Here is a 22,789-nt window from a genome sequence, read left to right as displayed (position 1 = left end):
TCACATCTGAGGTATAGAATAGAAAGCATTAGCTGCCACCCAACTAGGGAAAAGCTGAGGAAGATTTTGGAAACTACCCATATACTTCAAGATTTGAGTAGAGAAAAGATGGCACACCAAGATCTCAGACTGCTTTTAGGTGAAAGGAGTACTGAAGAAAAAACTGGAATGAGATAAATATCAAGTCTGAGTCAAGAAAAGCTTATAGGAGAAGTGAGTTGATAACCAGGTTTAGAAGGATGATTAGAAGCGTGGTTAAAGAAGATGTGCAGCTCCAGCAGAAGACAGTCAGAAATAAAACATCCTGATCAGATCTTGACACAGACATATGTAAGCAGTCGAGGGTGTTGGAGCTAAAGAATAAAAGAGTAGCTCAAACCAGACATTAAGTTATTTCAAATTTCATTACTGAATGCATATGTTGCAGAGCTGTGTAGACTTGGGAAGCACCTCCACCAGGCAACATGAGGCTCTTCCTCTAGGTCATGTAACCACAGGAGATGCCACTCTAAGCATCTTCCACTTCTTCTAAGGCAGGGCGAGGGGGACATATATAAAATTTAACACAGAACAAGTAACATCTGGTGAAGTTTGGACCCTTCAAGCCCCTCCCTGCATCCTAGCTTCAGAAGCCTGATCCTGAATAAAGATCATAAATACAAAAGCCTAGTTAATACAGTAAATAACTATGAAAACCTAAGGCAGTCTGGGTCTGAAGGGGGCTGCCAGGGTAAATCATCTTGTAATCTGCATCTTTGCTAAAATACTGGAGATCAGAAACAGAACAACCGTCACAGGACATAAGTTGGTAAAACCACAAAAACACTCAACAAAGCACAAGAAGCAGGTAACCAGAGCCACATTTTTCTATGACATGCAAATTCAATCCCCTAATTCACTAAGTCCTGTGATGATAAATAAGACTATTTCTACCAAAGAAAGAAAGAAAGGAGGGAGGAAGGGAAGGAGGTAGGGAGGGAGGGGGGGAGGAAGGAAGGGAAAGAGAAGAAAAAACTAAGAAGCGGAACAAAGAATAAAGTCAGTTTCCCTCAGCCATGGCAGCATGGCCACTGAAGCCTCGCTCCCTTGAGTGGACATGGGAGCCCAGAGTATCGGCGCTAGCCGGGGTGAAGAGGCAGGACTGGTGTGGACCACGTCCCAGAAGGGAAGGGCCAAGTCTCTGCTCAGGTGCTAAATTTGCTCCAGTGACCACCAATCAGGGAGGCCAATTCTGTGGATCTTTGCAGAACAGATTTATTTAGCAGCTTCTTAATCACTCACTGATTATTTAGTGAATAGTGTAGAAACAACAACAAAGCTACATAGAAAAAAATTAAAAACAAAATCCCCCGCTCACTCACTATACCAGAGGAAATTCCCAGTAGGTTAAATGATATTAAAATATAGAAATGAAACAATTAAAAGCAAAGATAGGAGTTCCCACTGTGGCTCAGCAGTAATGAACGGAACTAGTATCCATGAGGATGCAGGTTCAATCCCTGACCTTGCTCAGTGGGTTAAAGGATCCGATGTTGCCGAGAGCTGTGGTGTAGACTGCAGACACAGATTGGATCTGAGTTGCTATGGCTGTGGTGCATGCCAGAGGCTACAGGTCCAATCCGACCCTTAGTCTTGGAACCTCCATATGCCATGGGTACGGCCCAAAAAAGAAAAAAAAAAGGAAAAAGTTTATAATCTTGAAGCCAAGAAAGGCTTTTGTAAGCCTTTAAGAAACACAGATATCAAAGAAGAGATTCTAATTTGACCACATAAACATTGAAAGCTTCAGCAGAACCAAATTATACCAGAGATAACGTTAAAATAGGGGGAAGGGGAGTTCCCGTGTGGCGCAGTGGTTAACGAATCCGACTAAAAACCATGAGGTTGCGGGTTCGGTCCCTGCCCTTGCTCAGTGGGTTAATGATCCGGCGTTGCTGTGAGCTGTGGTGTAGGTTGCAGACGTGGCTCGCATCCAGCGTTGCTGTGGCTCTGGCGTAGGCCAGTGGCTACAGCTCCGATTCAACCCCTAGCCTGGGAACCTCCATATGCCGCGGGAGCGGCCCAAGAAATAGCAACAACAAAAGACAAAAAAAAAAAAAAAAAAAAATAGGGGGAAGGGTGTCTGCAGAACAGATGATTCAAAACTAATATACAAAAAGTCCTTTAAAAAAATCATAAGAAAAAGTCCAACCCAATTTTAAAAGATGCAAGACAGTAACAGTCAATTCATAAAAGAAATATAAACAAACAATGGGTACATAACTTCACTGATTAAACAAAGGCAAACAGGAGTTCCCTTTGTGGCTCTGCAGTAAAAATCCCCACTAGTATCCATGAGAACCTGGTGCAACCCCTGGCCTCGCAGGGTGGGTTAAGGATCTGGAGTTGCCTTGAGCTGTGGTGTAGATTGCAGACTCTGGCTCAGATCTGGCTGTGGCTGTGGTATAGGGTGGCAGCTGCAGCTTGGATTCAATCCCTAGCCTTAGAACTTCCATATGCCGAAAGTGAAGCTCTAAAAAGACCAAAAAGAATAAAAACAAAAATAAAAAGAAATAAAGAAATGCAAACAAATTGCAGAGATGTTTTACCTAACACACTGACAAAGTTTAATAAGATTAACACTTTATGCTGGGAATACAGATAAACAGAAACTTCTATCAAAAGGTGGTGAGGGTGTTCGTAAAACCTTTGAGGGGGCAACTGAGTTATATCTATTAAAATTTTAAATATGCACATCCTCTTGACCTAGTAATACTGTTTTAGGAACTTTTCCTACCAAAATCACTCAAAAGATGCAAAGATGTGTATGAAGGATATTCACTGAAATGCTAATTGCAAAAGGAAAAAATAAAAACCTAAATGTTCATCAATTATGAATAGGGCAATTCATTATGGAATATCCATAGGACAAGCACTGTGCATTGCTGGAAGAGACTGAAGACCTGGACAAAGTTTGTAAAGTGATGGTCCCAAAAGGCAGGCATGTTTTATCTGGGAGTAACGTTTTAAAATAGAATGTATACTACTGTTATTATTAACATGTTATCATATAAGAAAAAGAAATCTGAAAGGATAAAAGTCACAGGGGTTGGACTACAGAGACTCTGCTGCTTATTTCATGTATTTCTGTGTCATTTGAATTAATACAATTAGCATTTTGCAATGACCTTTTAATTAAAGAAAAATATTTTTTAAAAACCACAAAAGTTTCATTAACCCAAAAGATATTCACATTAGATGATATAAAACTGCCTCATTGGTTTCCAAGGTAGCTCGTGAAATCTATGCAACCCTCCCAAAATGGTACTCAAATATTTTTTAATGAAATTTAGTAAGAGAAGAAAAAATAATTTAAATCCACTGCTTAGGATTATAATCTACAATATCAAGCTAAATTCTAACAGAAGTTCTAAGTCTAATAAAATTTTCTTACTCCTTCAGAGCAATAAAACAAATTTTAACACTGCAGACTCTACAAACATTCCTTTGGGTTTGGGTTCATTCTGTTTGTTTTTAATAGCTGTCAAAATTTGGTTTTGCATTTTGGGAAGAAACTTGATCTTTGTAATAGTCAATTTAACAACAATTTTTAAAACACAAACTATAGCAGTATTCTAAGAGAAAGAAAAGCAAATTAAACACAACTTCTGGTTTACTTAGCTGTATAAAATAAATATTTGACATTTTTGAAAAGTATACTTTTTAAGCTTAAGATATATAATGTTAAATTTAAAATATGAATCCAAACATCATAAGCATATGATATAACAACTCCTTTATGTTCATTTAAGTAATGTTCCATCTATTTCAGCCAAAAGAAAACCAGAAAGGAAGGGAAGGCTGCCATGACCTGAAAAAACTACATGGCAGGAAGAATGGGAAGGTCAACATAAGACTCCACCGATAAATGGTTAGGAGAGGGTAAGGGCAACAGAAAGCAACTTAGAAAACAGCTCCTTAAGGAACCAAGAAAAGATGGATATGTTCAGACTGAGAGTAAAGACAGCCTTTAAAGATGAAAGCCACTCATCTATGTCTAACATGTGGGAAAAAAAAACCCGGCTCCCTGCCACAACTGCTCAAACCAGAGTGGGACATATTGGTCCTATAATCCTGAAATTTACAAAGGGAAAAAAGCAGTTACTGTGTTGAAAGTTAAGACTATATTTAAGTAAAGAGCACAAAAGTATACATTGAGTACACAAGCATGTTATTTTTTCTCTGTACATAGTAACTGAATTTCTACTTACAATCCAGAGGAAAGCATATTACCACATCAATAAATAATGCAATCAAGTATTTACATGTAAAGAAAACAATGCTTTTCTTCTTCAACAAAATAAGTGCAAACTTATGAACGAACTTACACATTCTGCTAACTTTGATAGAAGCCTCTCCAAAAAAATTCATTTGCAAATATCAAATGAGAGATGATGAACTTAGAATCATTTCAGATATCACTAGGAAGAAAAAACCTGTATGTACTGAAAATTCCTTAGTATTTTTAATTCTTCATGAATATGAGAACCAGGGGGTCTTTCTGATGCTGCTTATGTATTAAACATTCTTAAGAAGCCCCATAGTTCTCACTCTTTCATTAGAAAACAACACAGAATTCTTACAAAAATATGACATTCTCCTGGGAATCTAAAAATGCATACTGGCAGAAATATTTTTACATTACTAACCCAATCACACCACTTGCCCAGAAGACAGACATCACTTGGGCAAGCTTCCCTTTCAAAGTCATTATGTACAGGTAATAAAAATCTTGACATCAGGAGTCAATGAAGGGGAAAAGTACCTTTCTGTTTTTAACAAGAAATGAAAAATGTAAAAAAGAAATGCACTAAGAACTAAAAGAGTAGCTCCTAAACCAGTTTCTTCAGCAAAACTGGAAAAAGACACACTGAAGAACATGATTACCAATGTGCAGTCTTACAGAGGATAAAAGTTTCACTGATATGACAAGGTGTACACTCCTTGGCCTTTATCATTTTTAAGCTGAATGCTCCTTAAAAAGATAAACTGAAGAGCAAAGGATATAAATATAAAGCATCGTACAGCCACTTTCTTCAAGAAGTCAGAAGTATTTTAAATGAGAAAAAAATAGACCCACACTCTGTATTAAAATCCTAAGGGGAACACTGTTTAAGTTCTGTAACTTCAAGACCAAAAAATAAGCACCCCCCCCCCCATCTCCTAACAACACACACAAAAGAGCAACAGACTAAAGATGGGGCCTCTGGGATTCAAGCTCCTGATCTTGAGTCAGCATCTACCACAGCCACTCCACTAGATCAGAAAATAAAAGCATCAGACTTTCTTCATGAAAATAACCTACATAAAATTGATCATTTTAAAACTGAGCATATCCACTGCTTTAAATACAAAAGGGAATATGGTATAAGACTGGAGTGGATAATTGAAAACTGTCACTGATTCATCATGCTCAAAGGATTTAAGCTGAAGACAGCACTTACAAAGGATCGGCTTATAAAAATAAGGAGTTAATTAAGACAATGTTATAACAGTACTTCCAAACATTGAAAGCCATAGATTTTCGGTATTGGGATCAATGGTGCAGTGCCAAATTCTGCCAAGCCTACAAGCCTAGTACTAGGAAAGTTTTTGCAAAACAGTGTTAACCTTATTTATCCTCCTGCTCTGACCTACTTCAGACTCCAACTTCTAAAACATACAAAAGAAACTGATATATAGCTGGAAATGCTCAAACTGAAGAAAAAATAAAGAGATACATTCTCATCTGAAAAGTAGAGAGATTAGAGAGCACTGAAGTCCTTTTCAGCCCTAAAATTTTTTTATTTATTGTAATAACACCAAAAAGCTTACCACAAACTATATAAACCTTCAGTTTCCACAAGTCAGTGATGATGGTTTTAAAGGGTGTGGAGGAGTTAAAGACAAATCACTTGAAGCAGAATCAACTATCAGAGAGTGGCTCAAAAATGAATATGCTTGACCAGGTCAAACTTCATGCAACAAAAATTAAATTCTTAAGGCTAGGGATTACTTTCCTCCTTTCCCTGCCTATCTTGTGAAAATGTTTTTTCTCAACTTGTGTGGGGTACTAAGTTTAGAAAACACCTGTTTTATTAAAATGCTAATTTCTTCTTCTAATTTCTCACATAAACTCAACAAAAAGTTAGATACCTTTACATTCAATGACTTTTATCTCTACTTGACAAAATTAAAAGCAAAATTCAATTAATAAATATTCATTTGAATAAACTGTACTCTTAAATTTAACACCAAAATTTTTATCATGAGCAATTCAAGTTTTAATAAATAATGAAATTTAGTAATTTCTTAATGTGTCTAAGCAAAGTGTACTCTTCTGGGCCCACATCAGATCGTCAGAGCAAGCAAATTGACTTAATTCTACTAAGGCTCAGTTTCCCCATCTAAGAATAAAAAAAGGGTTATACAACCATCACAAATATAAAATGAGGTAGAATAACCAGAAATCATTACTACTGTTACCTTTTATTATAAATGTGGGTTGAGCTTTCAGTATCATTTTAAGATCTGTAATGGGTGGCAAAAATATTCCATGTGTTCCTAACTTTATTTCTCTCAATTTCTAAGATTTACTCCTCCAGGGAGAAAAAAAATGAGGTTTTTTTTTTTTTTTCCTTCACCTCAAAATTTCCAAAGGTCACCAGACAAACTTTCAAAACATTTAGTTAGAGGCTCCATCCTGATCCCCTGAGAAGGTTCTGACTGGCACAGGAGAGAATCCCTTTCATACGTAGGCCTTGACCTGTTCCAGATGATTGGAAGGTTTCAATAAAATAATACATATTTATACAATTGCAAGTCAGAGCTTTAAAGAACTGTCCCCTGACAAAATGCATAAATAAGAATCATCCTAAGTCATGTGTCACCATCAAGACCACCAACACCATCACTGAAACCACCACTAGGCTGAGCTACTGTGACAGCACTGACCAGTCTTGAAGCCAGTGTGTCAATCTCAACAGGTCTCATATAACAGCAAATTAGTGCCTGTGTATTACAGTATCATATGAAAAATGGCTACTCACTGAAAACATTTTTTTTTTTTTTTGTCTTTTTAGAGCCACACCTATGGCATATGGAGGTTCCCAGGCTAGGGGAAATCAGAGCTGCAGCCACCAGGCTATGCCACAGCCACAGCAATGCTGGATCTGAGCCACATCTGCAACCTATACCACAGCTCCTGGCAACAGATCCTTAACCCACTGAGTGAGGCCAGGGATTGAACCTGCATCCTCACGGATACCAGTCAGATTTGTTTCCACTGAGCCACAACGGGAACTCCGAAAATATTTTTTTTAATTCCACTGTTTAGATGCCTCCCATGTTTAGACACCCAGGTCAACAATCATCTACTACATGGTGTAATCTAAATTTCAAATCACTTTCTTCCCATTCAAATAGCACTCCATATTAAAGGCCAGATCTTCCTATATAAAACAGACACTTAAATAGAAATGCTTTAACCAAAATCCTACTGATTAGTTCTATAATGTGTTAAGTTTCCACCATTTTCTTTTTATCTTCTCGCCACTGTGGGTTTTTTTTGTTGTTGTTGTTATATTGGGTTTTGTTTTGTTTTTTGGTCTTTTTGGGCTGCACCCATGGCATATGGAAGTTCCCAGGCTAGGAGTCAGAGCTACAGCTGCCAGCAATGCAGGCCACAGCAATGTAGGATCCAAGCGTCATCTGCCACATACACTAGAGCTCACAGCAATGCCGGATCCCTGACCCACTGAATGAAGCCAGGGATTGAACCCACATCCTCATGGATACTAGATGGATTCTACTGAGCCACAATGGGAACTCCATGCCACTATATTTTAATGTGTTTTTTAATTATAAAATCTACCATAGATTTATTGCCTTCCTTTGAAAACCGTAATTTTGGGGAGTGATTTAAGATCTACCTCATTCAAAAAAGGCTATTAAAAAAGAAAATTCTGATCTCTCAACCCCTAAATTTAAAAATTCTTATACAGAGAGCCTTAGAATTTGAACAAAATATAAAATAAATAGCTTTTTAGTCTGTGAACATGGATAAAAAAGAAAAATTTCTTACAGCATAACTAATTCATATTAAGGGGGAGAAAAAGACAAGAGTGCATCAGAAAGCCTTGCTCTAACTTGTGATCTGATGAGGACATTCAAGAGTATTTAATATTAAACATATTTTAAGAGCAGTCTTATAAAACAGGAATCTACCTAATCACAGTGAAAGTATATTCTGAACATAAGAGCTTTGTTGTAGGAATATCCAGCAGCCATTAACAGTTGCACATTAAAGAGAAATAGCAATAAAACAAGGGACATCCTGAGGTCAATGCCTTCCTTTCAATAACTAACCAACATTCCAACAGCAAAAACCAAAATGCACTGATAATGACGACAGCGCATGAGTTCACCAACCTCCCTGGTCCCGCGCAATGAGCTCACAGATGTCAGGATGTGAACAGGCTGGATCCTTCGCTGTTTCCACTCTTGGTTTAAGATTTCTGTTCTTTCCAAAATTTTCTGACGATTGGAACTAAACATACTCTTTTAAAAAAATGGAGAGGAGAAAAAAAAAAGTGTTCATTGTTAGAAAATTTGTACTATCCCTAATGAAAGTAAAAACCTAGTGATTTCTCAAAAATATCAGGGACCTTCCTTCAAAACCATATGGATTTTATACTCTAGTTTCCCACATTTAAATAACAAAAAACACCAGATCAATTACTTTACTAAAAGTAGGAGGGGAATAAGAAACTCTTTCTATCCTTTCTTTGTTAACTTTGTACATATGTATGTTTCTAAATCACAATGACTTTAGAAACATAATACCTTGAAACACATTCCTTTATATTTGGGTCCTGGGTCTACACATGCAGTACAAAAGATAGAATGAAAAGATGGCGATTTCTTAGTAGGCTGAATAATCATCAGACTAAAATCTTTCCATTTCACTAATATGCATGGTACAATTTTTATGTTAAAACAGACTAAGGACCTTAGCTTCCAAATCTTCATTTATTTTATTGTAAATAAGACCTTTCACCCTTTCAAATTAAAATTTATTTTGGGGGGAGCTATCTTTTATTGCATATGCATTTTCACAGAAGACAAAGGTATACCTTCACTTCGTCAGCTCGCCTGAACCTCTTGAGCTGTCGCAGTCGCATGTACTCTGATTTTACACGCTTCCGCCAACAAACTGGTCCCTTCTCAGATTTCTTCCCAGTCTGGCCCATGATTATTCTAAAAGCAATGGTTTCATATTAAAATCACTAATCTAACCAACCTGAATATGATCGCTTGTGTTTTAATCCCCAGCAAACTAACAATCAACAAAAGAAATGATACATAACTACGCTGTTGATATTTGCAAGGCTGCTCATTTGTTCTGCATGGTTAAACAAACATTTCATTCAAAGTATAAATTTTATCTAATACAACTTTTCAAATACATTTTTATTTATAAAGATACTCCACTCCTAAATTGCAGTCAACCTACAGAAATATGACCCATTACAGGAATTAAGAACATACAATAATAAGCTATGAGATGCACACTTGTGGACTGAAAAAAAAATGTAGACATATATTCCAAATTTTTCATTAAGTTAGCAGTTACAGGGATAAATGAATAATTGAAAAAGATAAATCCAAAAAAGTAAAATTTACATTCCACACTAAAAGCAGAAAATATACAATATATGATGAATGCATAAATTAAAGCATTCCCCCTACCCACACTTTTACCCATGCTTCTCAGCTTCAACACTGAGATGAAAGTCTGTGATTTTGCCTCTTGTACACCTTTACTCACTTGGGGTTTCTCTGCTAGCCAGGAGAAGGAAGGCAAGACCCTCTCTGACCTCATTTTTAGTTTCAGAGGCCCTAGAAGCCAACTGCCTGCAAAGTGGTCCAGCCCTGTAGTCTACCAGATTCACACTAGAGAGTCTAAACAAGCATCCTCTTCCAAAACATTTTCTCATCAAAGTGTTAAAATCATACTTGCATCTTCAAAAGATTAGGACATTCCTCCATCAGATGGTGAAAAGATGCCACCCATTTAGAGAATTTTGCTTTAATTTACTGAAGTGTAAAGGAAAGCCATTGAGGTTTTAAGTAAAAGAGGAGGAGGGAGATTTGTATTTTTGGAAAGCCCAGCTAACTGCAGCATAGCATAGGAGGAGGGGTAGAGGAGAATAAAATGCAAAGGTAAACTCAGGTTAGACTGGACAGCAGGCAGATCTGTCGACAGACAAGAAAGGATGCAGCTTCTACAACGATGCTAGTGATGAAAGAAAGTAAATTATTTTGAGAGTCACTTAGAAAACTTGGTGTTGATTTCCGATATGCGGGAAGATGACTTTCTGGTTTGAATAACAGATTAGGGTTTCACTAACCTGTTTACGTAAGCCCTGAGGCAGAGAGAAAACTGCCTTAGGAGAGGAATTAGAGAAAGACAAAGAGCCCAGGAGTTAGAGGGTAACTTTCTGTAAGACTACTCCACCCCCAAACAATGATGAAGAAAGCAAATGGTGGATTATTCAGAGTTGAAAGAGGGGCAAAGAAAGCCAGTGATAAATGACTATTATGAATCAGGCAATGAATACACAAAGATGAATGAAATGCAGAACTTGCCCTTGCTGAGCTTATATCCTACCTGCAAAGGCCTAAAAGAACATACATTACAATGTGAGATGAATACACAAAAGTATGGGGGTGGGAGGCAGGTAAGGAACTGCAAAAGGATGGCCGAAAAGGTGACAACTCAACCTTAAAAGTTGAGTTGGGATTTCAAAACGGAAAGGACTCAGGTAAGAGCCAGCGACAGCTGGACCAGGGCTGTAAGGCAGAGATGCCCCAAGCAGACACTGTCAACAAAGGTGGATCCCAAATTAGGTAAAGAACCCAAGTTACAAGGGCTAAGGGAATGAGAAGAATGAAGAGATTTCAGAATTTATGATAAATACAGTTGAATGAGATCAGAGACAGGGCTATTCCTGTAAAAGATTTAAGGTGTGACCTTGCCTACGGGTTGAAGAGTAGAACAAAAATGACAGTCCTCAGAACTGGGAAGACTAAATTCCACAGACAACCCCAGCTCTGAGGTACTAGAGATAGTGTGGGAGAAGCTAGGGAGACTGTGCGGTAGGGCAAAAAGACACCAGTTAGGAAGAGCCTCGAGTTTTATTTTTAAAATAACTTTGTGGCAATTATTTGCTTTTACATTTGTTAGTTAACAGGTGAGCTCAAGTAATTCCATGAGAATTTTTTGACATTTTGCACTTCAGAAGCCTAGGAACTAGACAGGAGAGCAATCAGATAAAAAGGGATTATCCATTGCTTCATTAGCTTATAAACTTATCATGGAGTTCCTGCTGTGGCACAGGGAAAAACACTGCGGTTCCATCTCTGGCCTCTGAGTGGGTTAAGGTTCTCGGGTGTTGTCCTGACCTGTGGTGTAGGTCACAGATGTGGCTCTCAGATCCTGTGTTGCTGTGGCTGTGCTGCAGGCCAGTGGCTGTAGCTCCTATTTGACCTCTAGCCTGGGAACCTCCATAGGAGCTGCTGGTACAGCCCGGGAGGGGGAGGGGAAAAGAAAAGGAAAAAAAAAAAAAAAAAGCTTATAAACTAAACACAACCAGTCCCATTCACTGCCTCCACAAAATCTTCTTGGTCCTTGGAGGCAACCACTGTACCTGATAAAACACACACTGGGAACACGGTTTTCATTTTCTTTGATGTACAATATACAGTTCATTTTTGAAGATGCATTTCCCATGTCGTGATGAAGAGGTATCACTACATTAGTTAGCACTTCATGTTTTGTACTAGAGCCCTCTGTGTCTAACATTCTGGAATACCTTCTACGCTGTTTCAACCATAACGTCTCCAAAGAAATACGTCAGCATAAAACCAAAGCTGTTACTGAACTAACAAGTTGTTAGATCACAGAACATTTAAAAATTGATTTGGAACCAAACTATAGGAGGGCATGTATGGATAAATTTCCATGTTTATAAATTTCACAAAGTTGTTCCAAATAAAGAAGTACTAAGTTTTAAGCTGTAGGGCAATCTGGTAAATGTGCACAATAGAGAGAGAATGAGAAAAGGCACAGTGATTCACTGAAGGGAAATTATCAAAATATAAGAGTCATGACCTCTAAGTTAAGATTAGAAATAAAAATATGCAGACTATTCTTTGAAACTATAGGGGTAAACAGACAGATCCATGAAAAAAAACAACAAAACTTAAGGCACCATCTAGAAGGATGTTTTACATAAGACAAACTCCCTCTGATTATCGTAGTATTTATAACATTTTAAAGTCCCATTTTCAACTTCTTCACCCCACTTCACCCCCACTGTAAATTCTTCAGTTTTAAGAACCATTTTTACCCATTTGTGTGCCTGGTAGATTTAAAAACAAACAAAAACCAGATGTATTAAAATGCACTATAAAGTCAGGTATGAAGAGGAAAGGTGGCTGCCCTGCCTGAGCAGAGGAAGGGAGGGCGAGCCACTACATCACAGAGAACCCAGGAGGAGCTGAGCCTCAGGGACAGCAGGATCCTCTGGAATTTCCTTTTATTAAGGAAGCTGATAGTGCCTTAAAGACCTTATCCAAACACTGAGGATAACACCAGCTACCCCAAAGTTTCAAAAACCAGACTCACCTTCCTCTGTGCCTGGTGGGCAGAAGCCTTCATGCCCTCAAACATTAGCGCTTTCTGCTCCTCTCCCCTGCTCCTTCCCACCTGAAGGCAGACAAATCAGGTCTTCTCACAGTCCCCCACCACATCATAGCCCAGTAAGTATTAAGATGCAGCACTGAATATTCATACACTAGCAGAAAGAAACCATTATGGACTACTAAATGGATGAGGATTTGTAAATACATCCAATTCTTAAATTTCTCATTCAAAAGATTTATTTAGTTTCATAGATGAAATGACACTACTATGATTTTCAACCAGGACATGAAAACAGCTTCTCTTAATCAAAACAGTTTATGATTTGGAGTTCCCTGGTGGCCTAGCCATCAAGGATATGGCATTGTCACTGTTATGGCACGGGTTTCATCTCTGGCCCAGAAACTTCCGCATGCCATGGCCATAGCCAAAGAATTTAATTTTTTATCTTAGAAAATAAAAATTAGAGTTCCCATGGTGGCACAGTGGTTAATGAATCCAACTAGGAACCATGAGATTGTGGGTTCGATCCCTGGCCTTGCTCAGAGGGTTAAGGATCCAGCATTGCCGTGAGCTGTGGTGTGGGTTGCAGACATGGCTCGGATCCCGAGTTGCTGTGACTCTGGCATAGGCTGGCGGCTATAACTCCGATGAGACCCCTAGCCTGGGAACCTCCATGTGCCGCAGGAGCGGCTCAAAAAAGGCCAAAGGACCAAAAAAAAAAAAAAAAAAAAAAAAAAAAAGGAAAATTGAGAAAATAATAGAGCAATAGAGCAATACTATTTTAAAACATTAGAGTTCAAGTCACTAAAACAAAAATCCACCTATATACAGTGAAACCAAAACAACAGTTATGCTTTTAATTCAAAAGACAAAGTTATGGCAGGGAACCATCAAGACCTTAATACAACATAGTAAAGCCTTACAGAATTACATACATGAAGTTTACTTATTATTTATTTATTTTGGATTTTTAGAGCTGCAGCCCTGGTATATGGAGCCACCAGCCTACACCACAGACACAGCAACGTGGGATCAAAGCCGTGTCTGCAACCTACACCACAGCTCACGGCAACGCTGGATCCTTAATCCAATGAGCGAGGTGAGGGATCAAACCTGCATCCTCACGGATAGTAGTCATATTCGTTTCCGCTGAGTCACGACGGGAATGCCGCATACATACAGTTTAAATAAAGAAAAACTACATAGCCTCAAGTCTACTTTATGAATAAATCAAACTCAAATATCCTGAACACCATGCTCTTGCAATCAAGCTTGTCCCATGAGGGTCCACACGGTCTTGTTCTTGCCACTCCGCATCGATTCACTTTCTTTGGGGACTGCTGCCTTCATGGGAGGACGCCTAAGGTCCCTGCCCACAGCCCCTGCAGTCAGCACCAGTACAAGGATGGATGAACAGGGATGTTAGTCTCAAAAAGTTCCCTGCAAGGTCAGGACAAGAAATGCTCAGCCTCTTCCACTTAGGTTTGAACCTGGAAACATGCTGTCCAAAGAATTCCTGAAAGCCAACTGCAATCACAAGAGGAGAGTCTGCAAACAACGGTCAACAACAGAGGAAAACAAAAACAAAAAACAAAACACCCAAAGCCATGACGCGGACTCTAGCCCCTGAACGAGGCACGCTTTGCCAAACCAACTCCATAACTGTTCAGTTACATGAGCCAAAAAATTCCTTTTTGCTTAAACCAGTTTGGATTAGGTTTTCCACCACAGGAAATACAGCCAGGGTCTGAGAAATACTCTAGTATTTAGATTTTATGTTCAATAATGCCTGAATGAACAGGAGACCTATTTCACAGTCAACAGCATTACCACAAGTGGCTCTAATCCCACCAGTTAAAGAGCTCCGCCCTTGCTCCAGGGTCTAGACTGTCCCAGTCAAGTCACACCTCTCTACCTGCAGGGACTGAGCCACAAAGCCCAGGAATCAGCATTCTTCTGTCAGGACCAATCCTAATCCACTTGTAAGAGGTCTTTACCTAACATAACATTCCTGCCCTCCTTACTCAGTTGCCAAGGACTGAGGAGTTTAAAAAAAAAAAAAGTCCCCCAGGCATTTTCAGTGCCTTTGATGCCCCTCTTTAAAGGTTTCTCACTCCTAAAGGATTTAACAAATCAAGGTACCAGCCATCCATTTCATTCAGCTGCTACCTGTCTAAAAAAAAACTAAATAATAAACTACATACACTACTTATCCTTCTTAACTAAATCTACAGCATTATCTTTGACCCTTAACTGGATACTAGACCAAGGTGAAATCCAAACCCAGCTTTTAAGTAACTGCAATATTTTTGATGTCCTTCCCTAACTAAAATCTTCAATTTTGAAAAACCACCAGCCTCCAATAGACCTTTTATATTTAAAATGCTTTGAAGGCAGCTGTTAGTCTTATTTACTAACTCATTTACTTTTAAAGTTAAAACCCATTGCTTTAATTCAAAAGCAAATTAATGGTAAATAAGGCTGAGGAGAACAAATATAAAGAGAATTTAGACATACAGATGGAACTCTTGGTAAGGGATTTTAAAAATTAATTACGTAAGAGAAGTGGGTCTTATGCCCGAAGGGATTTGTGAGGGGGGTTCCCAGGAGCTCCACACAGGGCAGCAGCGGCACCCTACTCCTTGGGACTCGCCCCCACTCAGCGCGGGGCCGGCTCCAAGCCGCCAGGCTCAGGCGGCAGAAAAGAGCGCTCTCCTGATGAAAAGGTCTGTAAAAGACATGGGACAAATAAAGTGAGGAGCAGTGCTCTCCATTCCAAACTAAGCTCCAACAATAAACTAAGAGAAGACATCTGGTCCTCACATCCTCAGTTCTACCCGAAACTTAAGCAAGAGCGGGGGCTGCAAAGCTGGCCTCCCTGCACTCGGACCCTAGTTCTCCCAGTGCCAGCTCTGTGTGAACCCGGTCCAGACCCTGAACACTTTCGAGCCTCCCTCTCCTCGTGTGAGGAGGACCTTTGTCACAGAGGTATCCGGGACAGCGTCGGACAGAGCCGGCGACACACCGCCAAGCTCTGGCTGTCAATCCCCACAGCAGGTGAGGGAGATGCGGCTACAGATCCGGCTCCGGCTCCCGACTGCAAAAAACGTCAATGAGAAAACAAAGCAAGTCGTTTTCTTAAACGTCATAGTCATACCGTCTGCAAGTAAATGAAAACAGGGTGGCAGAGGATCTCAGGAAGGAATAGAAACGGGTGGGGTGGGGGGTCAACTCTATGAAACTACGGAAATGTCTTTTGACCCGACAGGGGACGGCAAGATGAAAACTGGACGGAAACACCGGAGTTGATATATTTTCTCACGGGTGCCAAGGACAAATGAAGAAGAGGTGGTGATGACCCGGAATCTGAGACACGAACTCCCCGAGGACAGACACTAGACGCCCCGCGCCACGCCCACGGCCTTCCAAGCTCCGCCCCCAGAGCCCCAGAGGACCCCTAGGGGGACTCCGCGCCGGCACCTTCCTTTCCGAAATGCCATCCTCTAGCATAAGGAGGCCAGCTCCAGGGAAAGGCTGGTCCTAGGGCTAGGACGGGGAAAACACGAGAAGAAAAGTCTGCTCAGAAGATAAAAATCAAACTGAAGGACCTCCCAGCCGCCAAAGCTGTAGTAGTTTGTGCAGCAAATCTAACCACAAAGGTATTCTAACCTAATACAATAAGTACCCATGAGTCTATGAGAGGAAGAAGAGATCAAGCAACTAAATGGGAGGGAAGGACAAGTCATCCTTTCACCAAATCCCAAAACAATGCGTTCACTCAAGCCCCTTCCAGGGAGGGTCACTTTCAAAGCAGAGTCTGGGGAGGGAAACCTAATGTCCCAGTGAGGAATGGTGGAACCCCCAGCCTTGTTAGACCATCTGCCACTGAGCATCCCGACATATGCTGAGAAAACCACACAACCTCTTACCTCCATCATTACACAAAAACATCAGATAAACCCAAGCTAAAGGACATTTTGACTAAACACCTGATCAAGAAATAAGATCGTGAAAAACAAGAAAAGACTGAGACACTGTCACAGATCCAAAGAGGCTAAGGAGTCAGCTGAATGCAACCTTGTGTCCTGGATGGGATCCTGGAGCAGAAAAAAAGGTTAAGTAGAAAAACTGATAAAATCAAAATAGTCTCCAATTTAGATAATAGTAACATAGTAATATTGGGGTATGTGTGTGTGTTTGTTTCTTTTTACCACAGCACCTTCAGGATATGGAAGTTTCCAGGCTACGGGTTCAATGGGAGCTGTAGCTGCAATCTACAGCCACAGCAGGACCAGATCTGAGCTGCATCTGCCAAATGTTGCAGCAGCTTGTGGCAACCGCATCCTTAACCCACTCAGGGAGGCCAGGGACTGAACCTGCATGCTCAGAGAGACAATATTGGATTCTTAACACAATGGGAAATTCCAAAATTGATTTCTTAATTTTGACAAATGTACCATTGGTTACTGAAATCTTAAAATTATTAAAAAATGGTTTCTTTCTTAAAATAAGTAAATTTACCTAATGTAAAGACATTCATTTTTTAAATGGCATCCACTTTTTAAAATGATAGAACAGAAATATGAAAAATTAAAATTCTATGCAAAATATTAAATAGGAAAAAACAAAAAATACACACAGACATAATTTGAGAGGGAAATTTCCACATCTAATTCTACTACTTAAAAATTGAGACAGGAGTTCCCATCCTGGTGCAGCAGAAACAAATCCAACTAGGAACCATGAGGTTGTGGGTTTGATCCCTGGCTCAGTGGGTTAAGGATCCCGCCTTGCTATGGCTGTGGTATAGGCCCACAGCTATGGCTCCGATTAGACTGCAAAGCCTGGGAACCTCCATATGCTGCGGGTTCAGCCCTAGAAAAGACAAAAAGACAAAAAAAAAAAAAAAAAAAAAATCTGAGACAACATTACTTGAATGATTTAAAATGGGAGGTGGGTTCTCCATATAAGCTCATGAGATGGTACCTACTTTAAAAAGATTTTAGCCTATATTAATAAAGACTCTGAACCAAGGAAAGTGTGCCATTGATCAGACAAATCAAACAATTCTATACAATTCAGGTCCAGTTTAGCTGTGTTTAAGAAGGACAGAGAAACTGTCTTTGCCTCAGCTGGGAGATGGTATTAAACACATAACACAGAAATGAACATTTGAGTTTGGGATTTTAATAGACAAGTCTTAATACACATTCAATCATTATTTATTGAACATCTCATACACATTACGTGCTCAATAGAAACTGAAAACCTAATAAAACAGACAAAAATCTGACCTCAAAAAACTTAAAGTCTACTTGGATGGAAACAAAAAGTAAAATGTTTAGTATAGGACGGTGTTCAGGGTTATGAAAAGAAAACTCAACAGCAAAGTAAAGTAAGGCACATATGGTAAGGCTGGCAAGCACAGGACCCTATGCTGAACACCACTCTGTGTGTTACAAAGCCAGTGGGATGGCAGAAAGCTCATCAGCTTGCATTTTGTTCCCACCAACCAGCAAACTAGTAGTAAAATATGCAATACAATATCTCCTAATAAAGATTCCAAAAATAATGAATTCAATATCCATCCAATGCAGACTTCAGTAATTTCACAAGGCTCCAGTGATTACACAGCTTCACAGAATTTTCAATTGGCACTAAAACTAGCATTTGAGGACTGTTAGGAGTCACAGCTCAGGTTAACCTCTAGGTCTAATTGTCATGAAAAAATAAAGACGAAAAGTTAACAGCATTTTATTAAAAACATATATATGCAAATAACCATTCTCTGTATTAGTCTTAACTAAGCCAAATTAAAGACATAGATTGGCTATTCATGTTAGCAAAAATAGCATCATTAAATACATGTTGCTGATTTGACTGTATTTAATCTATAACTTAGCTTTGGTTTTATAATAAGTGCATATTTTTGGGAGTTCCCTTCGTGGCTCAGAGGAAATGAATGTGACTAGCACCCATGAGGACACAGGTTTGATCCCTGGCCTCGCTAGGTGGGTTAAGGATCCAGCACTGCTGTGAGCTGTGGTGTAGGTTGCAGACATGGCTTGGATCACTGCATTGCTGTGGCATAGGCAGGCAGCTACAGCTTCAATTCGACCCCTAGCCTGTGAATTTCCATGTGCCACTGGTGCGGCCCTAAAAAGACCAAAAAAAAAAAAGTGTATATTTTTAGGAGCATATTAATAAAATTAAAGTCACGTAAACCCCAGGGTTCCATTCAACATTCAGGTTTGAAAAAACATTAGAAACAACTGGAGTACTGAAGTAATTTAGGAATAAAATAATAAGGGTTCTGACTGGGTAGACAGTAGTAAGAATGGAAAAAAAAGATGGCAAGAGACTCTAAAATTTAAAAACCAGATGTACTCATGAGGAGAAAGGATGATCAAAAAGAGGCTGAAGAGGAAGCCCTGAGTGAGCCATTGGGAACTAAGGATTTGAATTTAGATACAGATTGAGATAGTAATTACTCACATCACAGTTACCAGCACAAAGAGAACAGGTAGAATGTCCAAACACTAGACACCATTCTTAAGCATTTTGGTCTCAGGACCCCCTTTGATTTATATGGGTTGTATCTACTGATATTTAGCATATTAGAAATTTAAAACTGAGAAAGTGTTGAAATATTAATTCATTTAAAAATAACAACAGGGAGTTCCCATCATGGCACAGCAGAAACGAATCTGACTAGTATCCATGAGGATGCAGGTCTGATCCCTGGCCTCACTCAGGGGGTGGTGGATTTGGCATTGACATGAGCTGTGGTGTAGGTCACAGACGCAGTTCGGATATGGTGTTGCTATGGCTGTGGGGTTAGCCAGCAGCTGTCGCTCCAATTTGATCCTCCTAGCCTGGGAACTTCCATATGCCACAGGTGCAGCCCTGCAAAGCAAAAAAAAAAACAAAAACAAAAACAACAACCCAACAGGAAGCCTGTTAATATAATAACACATTTCATTTTTTAAAAACTATTTTCCTTTAAAAAAGAATCAGTGAGGGATACTATTTTATTTTACAGTTTGCCGATTTATTTAATATCTATCTTCATAGAAGACAACATATTCTTATCTGCTGTTATATTCAATCTGTTCCAACAGGTTTTGGTTGAAGAATAAGAAAATCCATTCCCAAATATTTAGCTAGAAAAGGGAAAAGTATATGAACAGCTTTTGAGGTAACTGTGAATCTCAAGCTGCTACTACTCCAAAACTGTTATAAGAAAAAAAGTGGCTAGTTCAGCTTGTAATTCAACCTCACAGGTGTTGTTCCTCAAGACAACCACCACTCTTCAGTAAGCAATAGTAGTTTCTTGAAAGGTTAGTTGCAGTGTGGAATCTGAAATTGTATCAATAGATATACTCAGCTACATTACAATTCATTAATCTATCTCCTCTGACTGCATCTCTAACCCATACATGATTTTATAACATCACTCTGCATCTGAAAACTGGGCCACTGAGTTATGCGGATTTTCCATAAGTTCACCCACTGATCTCATTAGAAAAGCCTTTAAGTATCTGTTGGGAAGCTGTCAACCTCAAAGTGACAGATAGAAGTTTTCCAAAAATTTTAATTTTTGCTTGGAAGCTCAAATGTTAACCACCAGCAACAAATAACTGGTCAGTTGTTTTCCTTGAAGTGACAGGCTCACTTTGCTGACAAATATTTGCCAAATAACCAAGTCAGAATAATCATAGTTTGTCTGCCAACCCCTCTTTCAACTCAAAATGGTTTCCCATGAAAAAAGTAGCTTATGCAGCTTGCAACTCAATCATGTAAGTGCGGCCTCAGAGACCACCATACCTGGGCAGCAGCAGAAGCCCTTTATGCGCAGTCCCAACTCATGGCACAGAATATTAAGATGCACACTCAGGATCAAGAGTTAAGAAAACTAATTTTTTCTTCTTTCATCAAGGACTTTCTCAAAACTGGCTTATGATTATGACTATTATTGCTTTCTATGGCCACAACTGCAGCACATGGAGGCTCCCAGGCTAGGGGTCCAATTAGACTACAGCTGCTGGCCTACGCCACAGCCACAGCCACAGCACGCAGGATCCCAGCCGCATCTGCAACATACACCACAGCACAGGGCTACACTGGATCCCTGATCCACTGAGCAAGACCAGGGATCGAACCCACATCCTCATGAATACTAGTTGGATTTGTTTCCGCTGAGTCACAACGGGAACTTCCTCTTTAAAAAAACAAACAAACAAACAAAAAACAAACAAACAAAAAAAACCTTCCAGGGCTAAGGTGCCAACAGTCCTTACCTACCAGTATTTTCCCACCATTTACGCAGGTGTCAACACAGTATTAAAAAAAAAAAAAAGCCAGGGAGTTCCCATCATGGTGCAGCGGAAACGCATCTGACTAGGAACCATGAGGTTGCGGGTTCGATCGCTGGCCTCACCAGTGCGTTAAGGATCTGGCGTTGCTGTGAGCTATGGTGTAGGTCACAGACTCCGCTGGGATCCTGAGTTGCTGTGGCTGTGACAGAGGCTAGTGGCAACAGCTCTGATTAGACCCCTAGCCTGGAAACCTCCATATGCCAAGGTGTGCGGCCCTAAAAAGACAAAAAAAAAAAAAAAAAAAAAAAAAAGCTAAATAATACTTTAAATTATTACAAAAAGTTTCAATCTCTCAGATCCCATGAGGCCCACAGATTGGGCTTGGAGAACAGCTGCCATACGGTATATCTAGACACCGTATCAATCAGAAAGCCCAATACCCTGCCTTTTCCCTTGCCTAGCAGAGAGCCTAAAACTGGCATATACTCAAACTATATATATTTCTAAAAGACATATTTCTAAGAATGAAAGCCTAGAGATTGCCATTCTTGCAACTAAAAGAAAAAGAGCAAATAAAAAAAATCTATGCAAAGAATATTTAATCAAGGATACTTTGTTATAACTGTCAACTACACAATCCCAAAGAGTTTGCCATACATCTGTGCCAAATTAAGAGACTAATGTTAACAAAATGTGTTTTAAACAGATTGCATGTTTTCATCCATCTACCCTTCACCACTGTAACAATATACCATCTATGGTTACGGTCATTCTTCTGACCCTCCTGCTTACCTAACCCATCCTCCCTAACTCCTCATATACAGACTTCACCCTACCCCCATAAAAGAAAGATAAAATAAACATCTTGTTCCTTTTCCCTTCCTAGCATGCTTCTATTTTTTATTTAAAAAGGAGAAAAAGGAGTTCCCTTGTGGCACAGCAGGTTTTAAGGATCCAGTGTTGTCAATTCAGGGGCTCAGGTTGCTGCTGTTGCACAAGTTCGATCCCCGGCCCAGGAACTTTCACATCCTGCAGGAGCAGCCAAAAAAAGAACGAGAGAGGGAGAGGGAGAGAGAGAGGGAGAGGGAGAGGGAGAAGGAAGTGACAAAAATACAGAAGCTCACTACTGCTGGCCCCAAATATTCCACCCAAACGACTTGCAAAAATTCAAGTTAAAGAAACTTCTGAACTTCATTTTGAATGGCTCAGGAAAACCAGGAATACAAGAACTATCAACTAGTCAGTAAGAATTTATCAAACATTCTGCAAGTGCTAAATCCTGTGAGAGACACAAGTTTGTAAGACACAACAAGCGTCTCAGTGCCTACACTTTAGTGGATTACTTGTACATACAACTACAGATGAGAAAGTATTATGAACAGTATTTGTATTCAAGAAGTTAAGAAACAAATGTGCCAGTGATTAGTGACAAGGGAAAATAAAAAATACAGATCATATTTGTAGCCCTGGTTTAAGTAGTGCTAAAAAGGCAGAGTTGTGCTAAAAGGCACAGGAAAATTACAGTAATGTGGCAATCTGAGCTGAATGATAGAAAACATTAACTGGATTGCTTCAGTAAAAGTGAGTAGAATCTGCAATAATGTATTTTCCACAAAAATAAATGTAATTTTCCTCCCAGCAGAGAGTAAACTAAACTCTTCCTTCAATATGTTCAATATGGAATCTATAGGAATTCTCTGTTGGTGCAGTGGGTAAGAATCCAGCTTTGTCACTGCTGTGGTGT

At 39.5% G+C, this 22,789-nt stretch overlaps 1 protein-coding gene across 12 annotated transcripts in view; it reads right to left on the bottom strand.

Moving 5' to 3' along the window:
* EZH2 (enhancer of zeste 2 polycomb repressive complex 2 subunit) overlaps positions 1–22,789 on the bottom strand; it is a 65,968-nt gene that overhangs the window by 29,686 nt on the left and 13,493 nt on the right. For 6 of the 12 annotated variants that reach the window (XM_021102119.1, XM_005667760.3, XM_021102122.1 and 3 more), the window contains 2 exons: positions 9,153–9,276; positions 8,449–8,577 (listed from right to left, as the gene is read on the bottom strand). In XM_021102119.1, coding sequence (XP_020957778.1) covers positions 8,449–8,577; positions 9,153–9,269 — 246 coding nt within the window. In that variant the 5' untranslated portion in view covers positions 9,270–9,276. 12 annotated transcript variants of the gene reach the window in all.

The sequence above is a fragment of the Sus scrofa genome, chromosome 9 (genome assembly GCF_000003025.6).
Source record: "Sus scrofa isolate TJ Tabasco breed Duroc chromosome 9, Sscrofa11.1, whole genome shotgun sequence".
NCBI lineage: Eukaryota > Metazoa > Chordata > Mammalia > Artiodactyla > Suidae > Sus > Sus scrofa.
The sequence above is the reverse complement of the archived record's forward strand: the minus strand, read 5'-3'. Positions and strand labels throughout refer to the sequence as shown.